Source organism: Lemur catta, chromosome 21 (assembly GCF_020740605.2).
Source record: "Lemur catta isolate mLemCat1 chromosome 21, mLemCat1.pri, whole genome shotgun sequence".
Classification (NCBI taxonomy): domain Eukaryota; kingdom Metazoa; phylum Chordata; class Mammalia; order Primates; family Lemuridae; genus Lemur; species Lemur catta.
In genome coordinates, this window is record NC_059148.1 from 21,504,478 (window position 1) to 21,523,280 (window position 18,803).

The following is an 18,803-nucleotide window of genomic DNA, read 5'->3' on the forward strand; positions in this document are numbered from 1 at the left end:
CACAAAGAATGGCACAGCCCCAAATGTCAGTAGTGCTGAGGTTGAGAAACTGATTTAGATCAGTTGTTCTTGAAGTTTGGATTCAAGAACAGAGAGGCATTAGCATCATCAGAAATCGTTAGAAATCGTTAGAAATGCACATTTTTCGTCTCCACCGCAAAACCACTGAATCAGCAACGCTGGGGCAGGGGTCTGGCAATTGTGGTTTTTAACGAGCCCTCCAGGGGACTCTGATGCGTTTAGTTTGAGACCCGGGGACCTGGAGTCATGAGTGCTATAAAAGGCCCAGAGAGGCAGCTGCAGGCACAGGTCTCATTAAATGGCTGAGATGCTACTCGGACTCTAGAGCCACCTTCTCAATCTTCATTCCATCTCTCTGTCCCATTTGAAGTTGTGTCCAATTCCAGACAGCTAACCCTCAACATCAGTGCCTCATGTCCGTCCGAGAAGCCAGAGAACCTTCTAGGTAAATTAAAACACTGCTAAATCTATTAGAGGTGAGAGCGCCCCTTTGGTTTCTCTGCCTGTCACCTTCCCTTGTGGATTTGGCCGATTAAATCGCTTATTTCTAAGAAGGGGCGGGGGCAGGGGAAGGATTTCCTTCGTTTTGATTTTCATGGAATGTTGAATCCTGTTCACAGATATTACCAGGCCAGTCCGGTCGCTTCAGGCTGCTAAGTTGCATACATGATAAACGGATGTGTTTTTTTTTTTCATGACAAATTCTTGATAAGAGCAGAAATGGCAAGAAATTCCCCGCTTTTCCAGCGACTCGTTGTGTTGAGCAAGTTACTGGAACTTCTCTGACCTGCAGTTTTCTCTTCTGTGAAATGGGATATAGCCCTGATCTCTTGGGTTGCTGTGAGGATCCTGAACAGAAAATGCCAGGCGTGGAATAGAAGATTAACAAATTGAAGGTTTGCGCCTCTTATTTGAAAGAGTTGGGAGGTCTATGGCCGCGTGGGCTCCTATTGCTTTATCATAAAGTTAGTGATTGAAAACAACACAAACATATTTTTTTATAGTGCCAGAGGTCAGGATTCCAAAATTAGTCTTGTAGGGCTAAAATCAAGGTAGGGGCAGGACTGCTTCCTTCTAGAGACTTGAGTGGAGAATCTGTTTCCTCCCTTTTCCGGTTGTAGAGGCTCGTGACCCTACACCACTTTTCCTTTTTCCTTTGACCATCCTGTCTTTTATAAGGATCTATGATTACATTTCATGCTCACCTGGGTAATCCAGGCTAATCTCCCTATAACAAGATCCTTAGTTTAATCACACCTGCAAAGTCCCTTTTACCCTACGAAGTAACATTCACAGGTCACAGGGATTAGGACCCGGATATCTTGGGTTGGAGAGAGAATTAATCAGCCTACCACAGTGACTGAAGTCATTGGCAACTCTTGTAAATCAACTCCTTTGTAGGAGACCCAACAGTGGAAAGACCCTGCCGCTGTGTTTGGTCACAAGGTGATGTCTGGGCAGATGTTCCTTGGTGCTACCCCAAAGCCTACGGTAGGTGGGAAGTGGCATATACCACCCAGAGGTCCTCAGAGTGAGGCGCCTAACCCAGCCTGGGAATTTACTAGCAATGCAAATTCTCAGGCCCTGCCTAGATGTAACTGCATCAGATACTTTGGTAGCAGGGCCCAGGCATCTGTATTTTAACAAGCTCTCCGGGTGGTTTGGTGCATGCTCAAATTTATTTTAATAGCTTTATGGAGATATAATTCATATACTACAAAGTTTACCCTTTTAAAATAATTTGGTGGTTTTTAGGATATTCCCAGAGTTGGGCAACCATCATCATTACCCAATTCCAGAACATCTTCATCACCCTAAAAGAAATCTCATACCCATTAGCTGTCACTTTCTATTGCCCACCTCCCCACCCCAGGCCTTGGCAACCCCTAGTCTCCCTTCAGTCTCTGTAGATTGATCCTGGGGTTGGGGGCTCTCTGTCCTCTCTATACGGACAACACTGCTCACTGATAAACCATGGCCCTGTTGCGGCAGAGGTCCCCTGCCCCAGATACCTCACTTTCAGGGCTGCAGTGGGGACTTGTCACAACCCTGTCACCTCAGCAGGCTTCCTGGCTCCATTTAGGGATGGTCTGGAAACACACGCTCTGGAATATGGGCACAGTATGGGCCTTGAATATGATAGGTCACAAGGCTGTCCCTGCTGTGTCTGCAAACTACAGACAGCAGGACACCACTTTGGACAGTGCTTTGAGTCTCAAGAAACTGAGAGCAGGAGTTGATCTACTGCTTGACGTTCAGACCCCACGATGCCTGGTGTCTTGAGTTTCTTAAAGTCTGACCGGGGTCTCTTGCAGCAAGCTCGTCTGGTCTGTCCCCGCGGCGTGCACTCAGGCAGTAAATTCCTCGGAATGGCTCTGTGCGGGCACTTCTCAGCAGCCCTTTGTTCTATGGACAATTAACTGCCACCGAACATTAACTACAGGGTGGCTGCATAATTAAAAAACACCCCATTTCCACTGGGGGAGGATTTCAGCTCAGACAACTCCGAATGGCTCTGATTTAAGATCCATAAACTCAGTTCAAGGCAATAAATGAGTAAGTAATTGATGATGTAGTGTGCAAGGGACTTAAGACCCATCCATCACACCCGGGCAAGCAAGGGCTGTAGACGCGCTCTGAGAACAGGATGATGCAGGGGGATGAATAGCTGGAGAGACCCAGACAGTCCTGCTCTCTGCATAACTCACCGTAGCTTCTCTGCAGAGTCATGGCTTTCTTCCCAAAAGAGCCTCTTCTCAGGCTTTGTTTTTTCCGGCGAGGAGGAAAGGCAGCTAAGGAAAGCTGAAAATAAGCAGCTGGATTGATCTCGAGCATATCTGCCTCTTATTGCAAACCTACTATGTGCCAGGCACTTGCTTCGTATTCCCGCACCTCGACCCTACGAAACTCTGCAAGGTGGATTGCATCACCCTCGTTTTACAGGGAAGGTCTGCAGCGGGGAAGATAACAGATGACGGGGCAAGCCAGTGCAGAGCCAAGGGTCTGACTTAGGTCTGCACCTGTAAATTAATTCCATTTGCCCATTCTGCCTCTTAGGCAAATGAGGAGGTTTGCATCCTCCGGTTGCCTGGATTGCAGGACCTGCAATCCACAAATGAGCCCGTTCGCCAATTTCTGGGCCCAGCTTGCAGATTCCAGGCTGTGGTCTGTGTGTCTCCCACCTCCCCTGCCCACACCTGTCAAGCCATTGCTGTCACTCTCGGTTTATTTCAACGTGAGGCCATTTACAATGGAAATTGATGGAGCACAGGGCTGGCTGTTTTCTTCCCTTCATGGGGACATTTGTGGTGATGGCAGCGTGGGGCTTCTGTCTGTCAACCCTTGTTTTGTCCTCATTTAAGCCTGAGCCAGCCAGGATAAGCCAGCTCCTTCTAATTAGCATTTTCCTTTGGGTCAAGGAGACAGGTTGTGTGTCTGCGTGGGTCGAGGTGGCTCTGCACAGCCACTCGGGCATCTCTGGGTCTCCAGGCTGCCCAAATCCCAGAAGGACATTTTCCTTCAGTGACCTCTGAGCCTCTGTTTCCCCATTTGTAAAGTAGGATCGTTAGTGCCTACCTCCCAGGGTGGATTCTTTGTGTATTCATTTATTCATTCATGCAGTAAATATTATTGCAGATGCCACTCTGGGCCCATCACTGCACTGGTTGCCGAGGCTCCGGGAGGGAATGAAACAGACTTGGTCGCTATAAAGTGTCAATCGGCTAATGAACAGGAAACGCTTAGGCCGGCCCAGTGGTCCCCAAACTTGTCTGCACATGAAATTACCTGGAGGCCTTTTACAGTTTTCCAAGTCAGGCTATACCCCAGCATAATTAAATCAGGGGTCAGCGAACTTTTTATTAAAGAGCCAGGTAGTAAATATTTTAGGCTTTACATCCCGTATGGTGGTCTCTGTTGTGACTACCCAACTCTGCCTTTATAGCCGTAGAAAAATGAGCATGGCTGTGTCCCAGTAAAACTTGGTTTATAAAAACAGGCTGCCCCATGGACCCTCGTTTGCTGACCTCTGAATTAAATCCCAGTGAGGGTGGGGTGGCACGGGTACCAGGTGATGTCAGTAGGCTGACAGTTTGGAGAACCTCTAACTTGGGCAACACCTGGCCCATTTTGGTTAATAGCATTATCAGGAGTTCAGTAACTTTCCCAGTTAGTGGCAGAGCCAGGACAATAACCCTTGTCTTTCTAACTCTATTCTTTTGACCACTCTGTTTCTCTGTTAATCATTCGGAGCCTCAGTGTTTTCATCTGCAAAATGGGATCAAGACTAGACCTCTCTGTGACAGGGTGTCTGGGAAGACAGAATGTTAAGTCAATGTAAATTACAAGTCTGCCCTTGGGAGGGACTCTGCCACGGGTGCCCATTACGGGTGGGAGTCAGGAGGAGTTGAACATGGTCTAGGGGTCCTGACTCCAGTGACTGGGGAAACTCTGGGGTCCTGAGTGGACAGGAAAGTGGGGAGAGGTTTGGGAGAGGAAGTGGTGGTCTCCATTTTGGGGTGGGTGGGCTTCGTTTGGTCAGCCACCCCAGCTGAGGTTTCAGCCCCACGGCAGAAGCAGGGAGCTGAGGCTGGAGGTGTGTGGGGGGGGTCAGGGCAGTGGGGGGGCTCCTGGCTTCACAGGACCCCTGACTGGCCCAGGCCCTGCAGGACGTGGGCAAGCGAAGCCTCCATTTGGAGAGTTGAGCTGTCGGCCTATTTTTGCTAGAGTTAGCGAGAAACATCCCTTACCTCTCAGCAAGAAGCCAAAGTCTGCCTGAGACACGGGCCACAGGAAGGTGAATAACTGGCAGCTCTTACTCTCCAGGAGCTCATGTCAAGGGTGGTGGTGGGGAGTGCAGACAGGTGTAAGCAGAGGCTGTCCATGTGATGAGGCAGGTGGCCCAGAGAGATAAACACGAGGTGCTACGGGAAGAGCATGGCAGGGACATCCTCTCCTTGTGCATTCAGGGAGGACTTCCTGGAGGCGCCCCAGCTGTGATGGATCTTGGAGGAAGACTTGACATTAAGTCAGGCTAGGAGAAGCGGAGGCCAGGGAGGTGGAGCACAAGAATATTCTAGACAGAGAATGACATTTCCAAAGGTGAGAGGTATGAAATAGCAGATCCATGTCATGATGTGGGTGTAACTCAGGGAGGGCCAGACAGGGGCTGGGACAGCGATTTTAAGCTTAGGGGTGGCCTTTAGCTCTATCATGCTGCCTTCTCAGATACACGGGACATTTCTTCCTCTTTGGCCTGGGGTCAGCATATTCCTCCTCCCCAACTGACCTTTTTTTCTTGGTCATTCAAGTAGATATGACACTACAATGGACGTCTTTGAGACAATGATTTTGGATAGTCCAAATTTAGACAAGCCTCTGGAGTGGAGAGACCCCTGCCACCTGGCACTTGCCGGGAATGTTAGGTCTGCCCTCAGGCTCACATTTAAGTGACTTCCCCCCACCCCAGCAAGCATCACACGTTATTTCCTTATTGATAATTTATCTCACAAGCGCTTCCCAAACAAACCGAGGCAGATCTGTTATCCTAATACATTCTTCTGGATTTCTAGATGTTAAATTTATTTCCTTTTTTGTATTTTAATTTTGTTATCTTATTACACAAAGTGATTTTGACGTTTCAGAATGTTCCCCTCCTCTCTCCATAGCAGTAAAATTATATCAAGGGGAAATTCTTGGGGAAGGTTTGGGGTAGGCATGTACGGAGAGGGAAAAAGGTAGGTTTCCTAATGCATCTCATCTTTAGATTTGAGGGAAGACTGATAATTAATGACACGTCCCTCTCCAATCTATGGGGTTGTGTCTTGTCCCATGCCCCCATGGGTCACCACTGTCCCCACGTCCTCTGCACGCACCCCCGGCCCACTGTTACCATCCTGGATCCTCCACCTGTCATTCCCGCGAGGAAGATAATGACTCCTGTAGTACCCGGGTCTCTCATTGTTTGGTTACAAGGTTAAAAATCTCTGGCATACTTTAATAAATTCAGTAGTGAGCACATTATAAATGTAATTAAATGCCTCGGCCATCTTTCCTTCCTTTACCGGCAGTGAAACTTAATTGAGGCCATCTGAGAGGGCTGAGATAAATCACAGGTGATGGCTCCGGGGTGCGCATTTCTCAGCGGGAGGGAGTGATGTTATTGCTGTCCATGCGTGCGATTTAGGGCAGATTGAGGGGATCCCGGCTCCACAGTTACCTGCCAGGGCTCAGACACGAGGTCGTGATGGTCTTTCAAAAAGGGGAGAGTGTAGGCTGGGCGCAGTGGCTCACACCTGTAGTTCCGGGACTTTGGGAGGCCGAGGTGGGAGGATGGTTTGAGGCCAGGAGTTTGAGGCCAGCCTGGGCAACACAGTGATACCCCGTGTCTACAAAAAAATAAGGAAAGTTAGCTGGGCATGTTGTGCACCTGTCGTCCCAGCTACTCGGGAGGCTGAGGCAGGAGGATCGCTAGAGCCCAGGAGTTCGAGGCTGCAGTGAGCTATGATCACACCACTGCACTCCAGCCTGGGTGACAGAGCAATACCCCATCTCTAAAAAATATAAAAATAGAAAGGGGAGAGTGATTCTGAGAGGGGATATTAGAATACATACGTTTTAGTGTTCTCACTGGGTCCAAAAAGTGTTTCTGGTTCAGCGTCACTATTTTATATTTTTAAGAGGGTGGGGCCATGTGGAACAGGTGAAGGAGGAGAACGGGGATGACAACTCCCCTGTGACATCTCCCCTCCTGTGCTCTGCGCCATCTGCCTCTTGCCCTCACGTTCCAGCCCCCATCTTCTCTGTTCCCATTTGTGCGGTGCCCTCACCGTTCACCTGTCCCGCCAAGATGGGCTTCTACCTGGAGACACTCCCAGCAGGGCATTTCCTCTGTCCCCCTCGTGACCTGGCCACCATCACCCCCTGCAGTTGTAACTTACACATCTTCCAAGTGTTTGCTCTGATAAATTGACAGCTAGAAAATCCCATTCATCACCCAGACGGAAGCTATGAGAGAGTTAATTTTCCTCTTTCTCTGCCCCCACGAGCTGACAGGATTTCAGCAGGTGCGTGTGATCAGAGACATCGCCCCCCCGTGGATTATTCTACTAGGAGACAGTGAGGGGTGGAAAGAACACGAGCTCGGGGTTAGCATCTCGGCTGGGCCGCCTGCGGGTCCTCCTTTCCCTGGCCCCGTCTTTTCTGTAAAATGGGGATTGAAACAACATCCCCTGCAGGGTGCTAGGATTAAGTGAGCAGAGGAGTGACAACAAGTGGCCAGGCATATTTTGGCTTGGAGACTGCAGACCCCTTATCCTTCCAAGGATTTGCACCGTGGAAGTGGCAGAAGTGGGCCTTGGACCTAGGTCTTCTGGCTCCAAGAGAAAAAGAAAAAAGTCTTTCTGCTAATCAGGCAAGGGAGTGATTTGCACACAGGTCTAAATCAGGGGTTGGCACGCTTTTTCTATAAACGGCTAGGTAATAAGTAGTTTTGGCTTTGGGGACCACATTGTCGCAGCTACTCAACTCTTGCTGGTGTCTCGCGAAAGCAGCCTCAGACAGTATGTCAGTGAGGGGGTGTGGCACTGTGCCAATCAGACCCTATTTACAAAACCAGATGATGGGCTGGATTTGGCCCGAGGGTTAAGTGTGCCAACCCCCGCTATAAATAAGTCCTAGTCCCACGGAGAGCTTTTCCACGTTCTCACTGGTGTGTTAATTCTACAGGCGGAGAGATGATGACAAAAGCAATAATAGCAGTAATACATCAGGCACTCAGCTGAGTGCTGTTCCAATCTTATTACCCCACTTCATCTTCCTAACAATCCCACCAGGGAGATATCATGACCCTCTTTTTATAGGAGACAAAACCGAGGCTCTGAGACATAAGACGACCCAAGGTCCCGTGGCGCCCAAGTGTTTGTTACAGGTGTGCTCAGTCCAAAGTCCCCTGCTTTCTCCCACACCCCACTGGGCGAGTCCATGCCCTGGTGGCCCTTCCTGTTCAGAAATGAAGTGTGCTGCTCTGTCTCCTAAGGAGCTCCACGCTCAAAGCCTTCTCTCTGGCTTGAACCCCCCACGTGCATGGATTGGTTCAACCCTGATCTCTCCATGCCTGCAACGCTCTCATTCCTAGGCAGGACCTGAGGCTGTAGCCTCAATAGCTTCACTGTTGCTTTTGGTTTTGCCTCGGTGCCATGGGCAACCCCAAGAAATTCCTTCGAAATCCCTGTAGAGGTTCTCTTCCATTTAGAGTATGAATCAATGTCCTTGTAGACGCCCAGCGTCTCTGATCACTATCAGTCCTCTCTGCCTTATTCCTTCCCCATGATGTGACACCAAAGCCCACCCTTGCCTACTTGCCAATGCCAAGTGGTTCCCTGGAATTGGTTCCCGTAGCCATCAAGGGCCCCAGATGACGACGTTTGGATCTTGGGAAGTGGGTTGTCATTGTCTCAGGGAGAAAATTATGTCCAAATCTATGAAGAAACTCGACTCAGCCCTGAAGCATCATGGAGCCGTCACCTTTAAAGACAGCACAAAATTAAAATACCTTTAGATCTGATATATTGGAATTGGATATTAAAACAAATAGAGTTATTCCCCGCTATGTGAATCATATCATGAGCGACTTCAGTCGAGGATTGGTTGGCACCTTGGATAAAGCAGCAGGATTTTAGCCGGTGACTTGCCTGTAACCCCAAACTGCATACAAGAAAAGTTTAATGGTCCGAGTTTTATTACTTTCAGATATCTTCGGGCCCAAAGAGTTTGCTGCTTGATTGAAACGCAGCGCCACTGCCAAGTTCTCGCTCAGTCGTGTCCCTGGGCTGGAGACTTAAGGGCAATTTGGACCTTCTAGTCCCTTTGTGGCATTTCTGAGGATGAGCTCTGGGGTTTGACTGTCCTAACTCACACCTCAGCTCAACCACCCAAACTGGAATTACGGAGCTTAAATGAAGTAATACATCTAACTCACATAATCTAAGTCCTGCCATGCAGTAGGTGCTCAGTAAATGTTAGCTGTTATTATTAATAATATTATGTGCTCAGAGGCCTTTATCTCCATGGAAACACTTAAGGATAGGGTAGTCCCTCCTCTATCCAAGGGGATTTAAAGACTTAGAGACTCAGGTAGTTTCCTGTGGTCCTTTCTGAATCTAGGATGGCATGACTTTTAAGATAATTCTTTTCTTTTTTTGTTCCAGATTCACTGCTGAACTGCATAAAATAATTTTTACATTTATCTCAGAAGGGAACATGGTGTGGGGTGGGGTAGCAAGGCTTTAGTTTTATGGGAAACCGGGTTCCACTCTAAATATGGCGAACCTTAGCTAAATGACTTTGAACAATTTATTCCCAGTTTCCTTACCTCTAAGCTGGAGATACAGATTCCTACGGTTGTGTGGATTCAGTGAAGAAATGGCTGCAAGATATGTACAGTGAACAAGACCAAGCATTGCTCTCATGCCGGGCAGTGGACTGAATACTGTGTGCATTTTCTCACTTAGTTCAAACAGCCCTACGAGCAACCGTGATTCACCCATGTGTTTTTTGCATGATGACACTGAAATTTTGTGGGGCTGTCACTCACCCAAGGACACACAACAGGTCACATTCCAGCTCAATTTGCCACCTGTACAATGGAGATAAATGTATACTTCCTTCCGTACCACGCAAGAGTATTCGAGGATAAATCAGTTCAGATTTGCTCTGCATCTCATGAAAGGTATCTCTAAGATCTCCCAAGACCATGTCGATATCTAGGTAACCAATGAAACAACAGTTTTAGCCAGGACTGAATATTGGTTCATTCATTCATTGAACTCGCATTTATCCTTTGAGCATCTCCTGAGCTGGTCCCTGGGGGATATAATGATAATTAAGACCCAGGCCCAACCCCTAAGGGCTTTCAGCCTAGTGCTGTTGGTCCCCGTAGTAGTTAAATTGCAAAGAATGATTTTTTAAAAAATCTGCTTTGCTTTATTCCCATGGCTACCTCTCTATCCTTCCCTGCTTGGGTTTGGAAGTGCACATCTCATGATAATTTTTATGGAATTGTCCCCAGAGATCAGTCTGTGCCATATCAGATATTCCAGTGCTCCAAGTCGGTGGGTTTGGGACAGAACACTTCGCCACACTCTCCTTTACAGCCTAGGAGGAAAAAGAAATATCCTCTTGGTTTCTGGAAAATAACACAGGCTGTGCGGCCAACGAGCACCCCCTTGCTTTTCCGGGGACATTGAAGGGTAATGGGGTGTGGATTTTTTATTGCAGGCTGCGGGAGGGATCATGACAGCTCAGGTGGGAAAGGCCTGGGCTGGGAGACGAAATGGCCTTGGAAGGGTTAGGGCTGATGCGCTGGACCAGGGTAGGGGGTGGACGGTGGGGGTAGGGGGTCTCGTTCACAGCCCAGCGGGCGTCCCCCCCTCGGCCGCCAGAGGGAGCTCTGACACCCACATGGCCCGAGACAGCATCCCCTTTCCATTCTCGTGCACTTCCGGGTTCCCACCGCCTTAGAACAAACCCCAAAGTCTGTGTTGTTTTATTTTCCTTAGAGGCTATTATTTATTTAATCATTCACTTTCGTATTTCCCCTCTAGACTCTCAGCTGTCAAAACTTGGTTATCTTGTTTACTGTATGTTCCTTTCCTAAAACCCCGTTTGGCACAGGATAGGTGCTGTACCAGTTCCCCGTGGCTGTCGTAACAAGTGACCACCACCTCAGGGGCTGAAATTTATTATCGTACAGCTCTAGAGATGAGACGTCCAAAGTGGGTCCCACAGAAATAAAATCGAGGTATAGGCAGAGCTGGTTCCTTCTGGAGTCTCTTGGGGAGAACCCGTTCTCTTGCCTTTTCCAGCTGTGTGGCTTGGCTGCAGGTCCCCTTCTGCCTTCCAAGCCAGAAATCGCATCACTGTGACATCAGCGTTCATCGTCACATCTCCTTCTCTGACTCTGTTCCCCGATACCTCCCTGTGTTGACACTGGGACCTCCTGGGTCATCCAGGGTAATCGCCCCATCTCAAGATCCTGAACTTGGCCACATCTTCAACCTCTCTTTTTGCCATGTAAGATAACACACTCACATGTTCCAGGCATTGGGATGGGGACATAGTTAGGGAGGGGTTGGCAGCATTATGCTATACGTCACCTTTCAGGACTCCTCAGTCCTTCCCAGACACAGGTCGGTAGGAGGCCTTGACAGTATAGGATGGCTGGAGGAGGGTGAATGTTAGGAGGGCCGTCTGGACTGTAAGCATCCAGTTTGTTCCTGTCTGCGGCTTAAATACCAACTCAGTCCCTTATTAGCTGTAGACAGTTGCTTATTTCTTCTAAGCCTCAGTGTTCCCGTCTGTGAAATGGAGATGAAGTTGGCTCTCGTGTATTGAGCCCTGGCCCTGCGACCTGAATTAAAAGTCCCAGTTCTGGCATTTACCTGCCGTGTGACCTTGGGCAAGTGGGATACCTTTTTCGATTTCCTTGTTGAAACAGGGGCTCATGATAATGGCTGACGCACTGCATGTGTATATACACGGTAGTGTTTGTATGAAATGGGATAATTTATGCAAAGGGCTTGTTTGGCAGTGGTGCTTGGCACATGGTCACAATAGAAAGCAGATCTATGATTATTTTTCTTCTTATTTTCTTCTTCTTATTTCTTCTCTTCGTTTTCTTTGGTTTGTCATCAGCCATTTTTACCTGTATCTCTGCGTATATCCTTATATGTTTTTCCCATGCCTGGCTCATCTGTTAGCCTGATTTTGAAATCACCAGGTCAGAGCCTGAGTTTTTCATTATGAAGGTCCGCACAGTATGGATGCCTTGTTAATGTCAGTTCTGTCTGTCGGACCTTCTGTTTGTCTCTCTGACTACCAAGTTGTTTCCAAAGGCTGCAGGTTTACCCTGCTTCTATGCACATTTCTACGCGGTGGCATTTCTCGCAAGGCACCAACAGCCAGAACTTATGCAAGGGGAGAGGAAACCTCCCTCCCTCCGCCTCTTTCCCTTCCCCTGCACTAGAAATGAAAATATCTACGAAGAAATGTCTATCATTTTACCCCTGAGAGTGCAGGCACCGGGGATGTACAAAATTCTGCCTCTCTGTGTCTGCATGACTTGTTATCAGAAAATTAGAGGAGAAAAGAAGCTTTTGTTCAGCTATGGAGACATCTTAATAGGTGCTTTGATTGTTAAACAGAAGTTTCTCTATCGGTCTAATTGCCATAAATGTTGTTTGCCTTCTCTGTTATGATAAGGCCTGGATTTTCATAGATTTTTCCCCCCTTCCCTTTCAACAGTTTCCCTTTGCTTTAAGGCTTGCATTGGCAATTTTAATAAAATCCAAACGAAGAAAGTAAAGAGGCGATTTCAAAGTTCAAATCTTCACGCCCACGGACGCAGCCGTGCGGAGGTTCTTATTGCTTGAGACTAACGATGCTGCAGCCACTTAATGTAATTGACAGAATTCACCCCTTCAACCAGATATCGGGAAATGAAACCAACTACTAAACTTAATTACATCTACTTTTTTGAAAAGGTGCTGTAATTGAGAATAACAGAATAACTCGGATATGAATCTAAAATAGTGAAATGTGCTCATAATAAAATAGGATTTGTTCTCTGCTGACTTAAGCTTTGGAAGCACTACCTGGTTTTTTTCTTCTCTGGAAGGGTGGTGGGGAGGGAGGGATTGGCTAGAGAAGTAGAGAAACATCTAGATCAGGAATTCTCAACCTTGGCACTATTGACATTTTGGGTCATTGAATTCTTTATCGTGGGAGTCTGTCCTGTCACCCCTGGCCTGTCCCCAAGAGATGCTAGTAGCACAAATGCACACCCAGTGTGGCAACCAAAAATGTACCCAGATATTGCCAAATATCACCTACGGGGAAACAGCTCCTCTGATTGAGAACACTGGTATAGGTGCTCCTGGAGGACTTTGGAACAATTGCTGAGTTCTTAAAATTCTGCTGGTGCCTGGCTGTGTGGCCTTGAGCAAGTTGCTGCACCTCTCTGAGCTCCTTTGTCTTCCTTTGTACAATGGGAATAATGAAAGCCCTGACTGCTCAGAGGCGTAGCTTCCAGGTAAAAAATGCACAGCAGAATGCCTAGCACATGTTGAGTAATCAATAAATTCAGTGTTTCTATTATAATGCTCTTGGATTCAGCAAACATGAATTAAGTAGTACCCACTTTGCCCCAGGCACTATGGTATGAGGTGCTGATGCGAAGATGGGACTTCAGGGTACTACCTTATTCTTTACCCATGGCAGACATTGCTAATCAATTTCAGTGCTCTTTCCCATTGAGCCTCAGAATCCTTCTCAACACACCTTTCTAAAGAGTCAATACTAATGGCCGGTGAGATGCAGCCCATTAGGCACTCTTGGTTTTGTAGATTCTTCATGAGAAGGCTAAACTTCCCTCCCCAACACAGCCCTCCCATCTCCACCCACCCCTGGCACTGGAGAGAGCACCTTAACGTGCTAACAGGTAGCATCGTTCCTCCCACATCTGACTTCAATCCCCAGAGGAGACAGGAGTGGAAAGAATGCTCTCTTTTCTTTGATTGTTTTTTTTTCTTGTCTTTTTCATTTACCTTAGAAACTGAAACAAGTAGTAAAATGGGCTCAAGCTGGATGACATTTAGTTTTTAGTTAAACTAGAGGAATTCCAAAGGCTTCTAATTCTGATTGATATATCATGCTGCCTCCTCCTTGGGTTTTCTCTGCCCTTTGGGGCTTGGGAAATCATTAGCTCTCTCAAAAAGGGTCCCAGCTTTACAAGGGCAGAATTAGGATTTCTGGGAACAGCTTTCAGACGGCTTCCGACAGTGTCATCAGACAGAGGAGAGGAGTGAGTAGGTTGGGGGTTAAACGCTCCCTGATAGGTTCTGACATGCCCGGCTCCCCGACGAGAGCGCCACTCCATAACAATTGCTGTGAAAAATGAGGCGTGCATCTGCAGCTCCGAAAATGGGGAGCTGGCTCCATCCATCTGGCCTGAGAAATGAGAGCTGGCGTGTGGGTCAGGCACTTGCGTCTTGTCTCCCTATCTGGTGGAGATTTCACAGGCAGCACTAGTTCATTTCTGCTGTTGTTTCACACCTCTCCGGGGCCTTCGAGGTCTGCCAGGAGGACGGCTGGGCGGCTGGGCAGTAGGGTGAGGGTGGGGGCTGGTGCTCAGGGTCTGCAGAAGACTCGGAACTCAGTCAGTGCTGGAGTGAGTGACAGTGCAGTTTGCTGGGATTTAACCTAAGGCATGGAAAGAGAGACCAGATGGGAACAGGCACCTAGTCTGGAGTGTGCATGGTTTACTGTGTCTTCCTTATTCCCATCCATCCGTTAATCCATCCACTCATCTATTTACTCACCTGCCCATCTGTCCACCCACCCACACGTACAACCATTCATCCACCTGCCTATCCACCCATCTATCCATCCATCCATCTACCCACCCACCTATCCATACACCCCCCCATCCATCCACCTCCCGTCCATCCACCTATCCTATCCATCCATCCATCCATCCATCCATCCATCCACCTACCCACCTGTCCATCCACCCACCATCCATCCACCCCCTATCCATCCATCCCCCCATCCATCTACCTATCCATCCATCCACTCACCCCCCACCCATCTATCCATCCCCCATCCATTCACCCATCCATCCATCCACTCACCCACCCACCTATCCACCTACTCATTCATCTACCTACCCATCCATCCTCTCATCCATCCATCCACTTATCCTAGCATAACTTTAGGTGGTACATGGTTGGACATGTTTTAAATAATTATAATATACAGTAAGTGACATGGCTTTCCATAGAGAGTCTGCTCATAAAACAAATGTATTTAAACAACAAAAAAATGGGGTCAACCTAAAATGTTAAGTAAATAACTTTCCAGTGGTCCAGAGGCATGGCAAAATTTGGCAACAAGATACTTGCATGACTGGCATTTGGAATATGCCACGTTATAATTTTGCATGCCAAGGCACGTGTTCTAGAGTCCCTTAAACCTGAATTCACAGCTGCTATGCAGCCTACAAGGTGTATGACCCTGAGCAAGTGACTTCCCCTCTCCAAACCTCAGTTTGCTCATCTGTAAGGTGGGGATGCTAGAAACTCCTGTTCTTGGGGTTGTTTTGAGAATGTAGTAAGCTAAGGCAGGTGAGTCACTCGGCACACGCGTGGCACACACACAGCTCTCCGTAAATGGAAATGATCGGTTTTATTCTTTCCACAGCTGGCTCCTTTTAAGTCATCCCCAGGACAGGGCAGCCCTCAAACCTTGCACGAGTTAACAAGCTAAACCAGTGTTCCACTTGGCTTTGTTTAGCAATTCATGGCAGCTGGAGTCCTTCCTGGAGTCAGCAAGCCTCCTTTTCCTTCCGGGGCTTGGCCAGAGCCTGCCCCAGCCTCTGACCCTCCTTGTAACAGGCTCTTCCCCTCTTCTCTCCTCTCCCTGTAGACACACTGTCAGTGCCGCGCTGGTCCCCGCAGATCCCTCGCAGAGACCTTGGCAACTCCATCAAGCACAGGTAGGATGGATTCCTGTGTGCGCCGGTGCCCACCTGCCAGCCCTTTGGGGGGGCAGCTCTGGCCCGCTGCCCTGGGGTGGGGGAAGGCTGGGCAGAGTGTTTGGCTCCAGCTCCTACATCACTATGCCCCTCTCTCCTCTGCCGGGCGAAACCTCAAAGTGGCAGCCAGGGGGCTGGGGTCTGCTTCTTATCAACCTAGCCCTTAGGAAATCTGCACATAGTGGTTAAAAGCCCAGAGCGTTGGAATCCAACTGACCTACCTTCCAGTCCCAGCTGGTAGAGCTTTGCAATCTCAGGGAAATTACTTGCCATCTCTGAGGTTCAATTTTTTCATCAGATAATTCTGCCTACCTGTAAGGTGGTTGTGAGGATTAAATGAAATAATATATGTAAAGTGCTTGGCACATAATAAACACTCAATAAATGGTATCTTTGTTAAAATAAACACTTTATACTCTAATTTTGGCTCTTCCCACCCAGAAGACACAAGATTGCAAGCTGAACTGAGAGGTGCTCATTCTCTGAGGTGTAGGTCAGCCCAGAGCTCCAGCCTTGCTGGGTGCATGGGACGACCTCTCCCAGGTTACACCTGCCCTCTTTGGGTGGGGGTTTTTATCTGCTAGCCATGCCTTATAAGTTCTTTAACTTTCCAAATTTAACTGTCCACAGTTTGTCTCATTAGCCTCACAGTTCCCTTACAAACTCAGTGGGGTTGGTTGGGCAAGTGTGGTCATGCCCCTTTGACAGATAGGGAAACTGAGGCCCTGGAAGATTAAGCGATGGGTCTAAAAGCTAGTAGCCTCAGCACTCTGCATGTCTTTGATACCTCTGCTGAGAGTTTTCCGTGCACCGGGGCCTCTGTGAACTCGCTGAGCGCCTTGTTCACTCACTCTGGGTTCTTTCCACCGGTATTTATGGCATTTCTGTGCCATGGTCACAGCGCTGAGCAAGACATAAGGCCTGTGCCCGTGGGGAGCTCGGGTGTCGAGGAGGGTCAGAGAGTTAACAGACCGTGACAGTACGCAGGGGTCAGGACTACGGGGGGTGACGTCAGGGGCAGACACATGGCCACAGCCGGGGGCAAGGCGGGAGTGAGCACTCTCACGGAATGGCAGCTCGTCAACAGTTTTTGAAAGAAGTATGTTGACAGGGTAGTTGTTAAGACTCAAACAAGAAAGCACCGGAGGAAGCCGTGAGAAATACGTGATAGACACGTCAGTGGTCGGGCGATGAGCTGCAGAGAGAAGGGTATCAAAGACAAGGGCCTTTTTTAGTATTTGCTTCCTCACTGCCCTATGGCTCAGCCCCACCACTGGACTGACCACAGCCCTTGATAGACCTCGTCCCCCTGCTTGGCAGCACCTCTGGCTCAGCTCCACCCTTGGGTTGGCCACGCCCCCATCCTGGCCACGCCCCATCCTGGCCACGCCCATGGATCACCACATCTCTGGCTCAGCTCCACCCTTGGGTTGGTCACGCCCCCATCCTGGCCACGCCCATGGATCGCCACATCTCTGGCTCAGCTCCACCCTTGGGTTGGCCATGCCCCATCCTGGCCACGCCCCCATCCTGGCCACGCCCATGGATCACCACATCTCTGGCTTAGCTCCATCCCTGGCTTGGCCACGCCCCTGGTGCCCAGGCACCTCTGGTTTGGCCACGCCCCTTCACAGCTCCTCCCCTGGGGCAGCCACGCCCTGGGCTCAGGTCTATCCCAGATTGGCCAGACCGCTGGCTCTATGCCACACCCCTGGGTTGGCCACGCCCTTGGTGGCTCAGCTCCGCCCCCATCACTCCGCCCCCAAGCTCAGGTAGTCCCTCACATACGGATGCTGATGCCCAGAGGAGGGAAACAACGTGCTAATTTGGGGCACGAGAAATGTCTTCCTAGAGGAGCTGGGACTTGGGATGACCTGTGACTCTTCAGTCTCACCCTGTGTTTCTCCCCGGGCTCGATGCCAGCAGGGAGAGACCTGGACTCACACCAGCCTTGGTGAAGAAATGAAATTAAAATCCCATCTGCTGTCATCAGAGTCACTTCAGCAGAGCCAGGGAAGAGGGAGACCTGATTCTGGGGACAGGAGAAGGCTGGGAAGGAGGAAAAACTGCCCCCCCGCCAAACTCAGGACGCCTGCCCTCCAGTCCTGCGGGGCTGGCTGATGGGTGACACACAGGGTCCTTTGCCATTGCCCAGAGCTGCAAAACAGACCCTGCTAAACTCGCTGGCCCTGGTGAAGGGACAGAAAGTGGCTTAACCAACCCCCAAGGCCAGCACTGGAGAGGCAGAGTTTTCTTGGCAACGAGCGTCTCTGTTCAGGATATTGCTATTTGCTTAGATTTGGAGGCTTCGGGCTGTGGCTCATCCTGTTTGGAGAGTGACTGACCCAGATGGGACAAGATGGAGCAGCAGAGGGATGCAACCTTTCCCTCAAAATTCTCAAGACTCCAAGTTACATAAGCACTTCCGATTTCTCTTTTGACACTCAGAGGCAGTGGAGATTAGATACAAGTCCTGCTGACGGTGACACAAATTGAAAATTAAAATTAACTGTGACCTGGCAACCTTCAATACTTTTCTTGGGCCCAACCCTGCCGCTGCCTCATATCTCTTGGGGAAGAAAGCACCCCAGTGACATCGGTGGGGGGAGTGTAGGGGTCCCCAGGGAGTTAACCTATGGCACCTCTGCTCCTGCTGGTTTATAGCTGTATGCGGGAGACCTCCAGCCTGCCTTATGTTTGCGGCAAGCAGTGGTGGTAGGGGTGGGAGGTGAGCTGATAGTCTGAAACAACCTTCACTTTCAGAGACTCTTCCGTGCCACTAAAGTTTGGGGTCTCAGCTCTCTTGGGAGGGGAGGGCGCCCCCCCTTCAAGCTCCCAGGTGACGTGACTAGCAGTGATGGAGAATGGGTCAGCTGGGCTCCCGGGAGGCCCCACCTTGCTTTGTGGCTCTCTGATGTCAGTTGTAGCCACAGTGGTTGCCCTGTGCCAGAATTGAACTTGGCACATAGTAGGCCACCAGGCAATAATTGTCGAACAAAAGAATGACTGTTATGAATGTTCAAGGTAATAATATAGTCTCAACCCAATTAACTGAGCGCTTACTATGCACCTGGCACTGTGCGATGTCATTGATGCACATGACCTCATTTAATCCAGCAACTTGTGAGGTCAGTACTGTTATCCCCACTTGACAGATGAGGAGACTGAGGCTCCATTGGTTTAAGCAACTTGA

The 18,803-nt window shown here is 49.1% G+C and overlaps 1 protein-coding gene across 1 annotated transcript in view; it reads left to right on the forward strand.

The window, feature by feature from the left end:
* KSR2 (kinase suppressor of ras 2) overlaps positions 1-18,803 on the forward strand; it is a 333,794-nt gene that overhangs the window by 240,354 nt on the left and 74,637 nt on the right. The window contains exon 6 of the mRNA XM_045535030.1: positions 15,502-15,571. Coding sequence (XP_045390986.1) covers positions 15,502-15,571 — 70 coding nt within the window. The remainder of the gene's footprint in view (positions 1-15,501; positions 15,572-18,803) is intronic.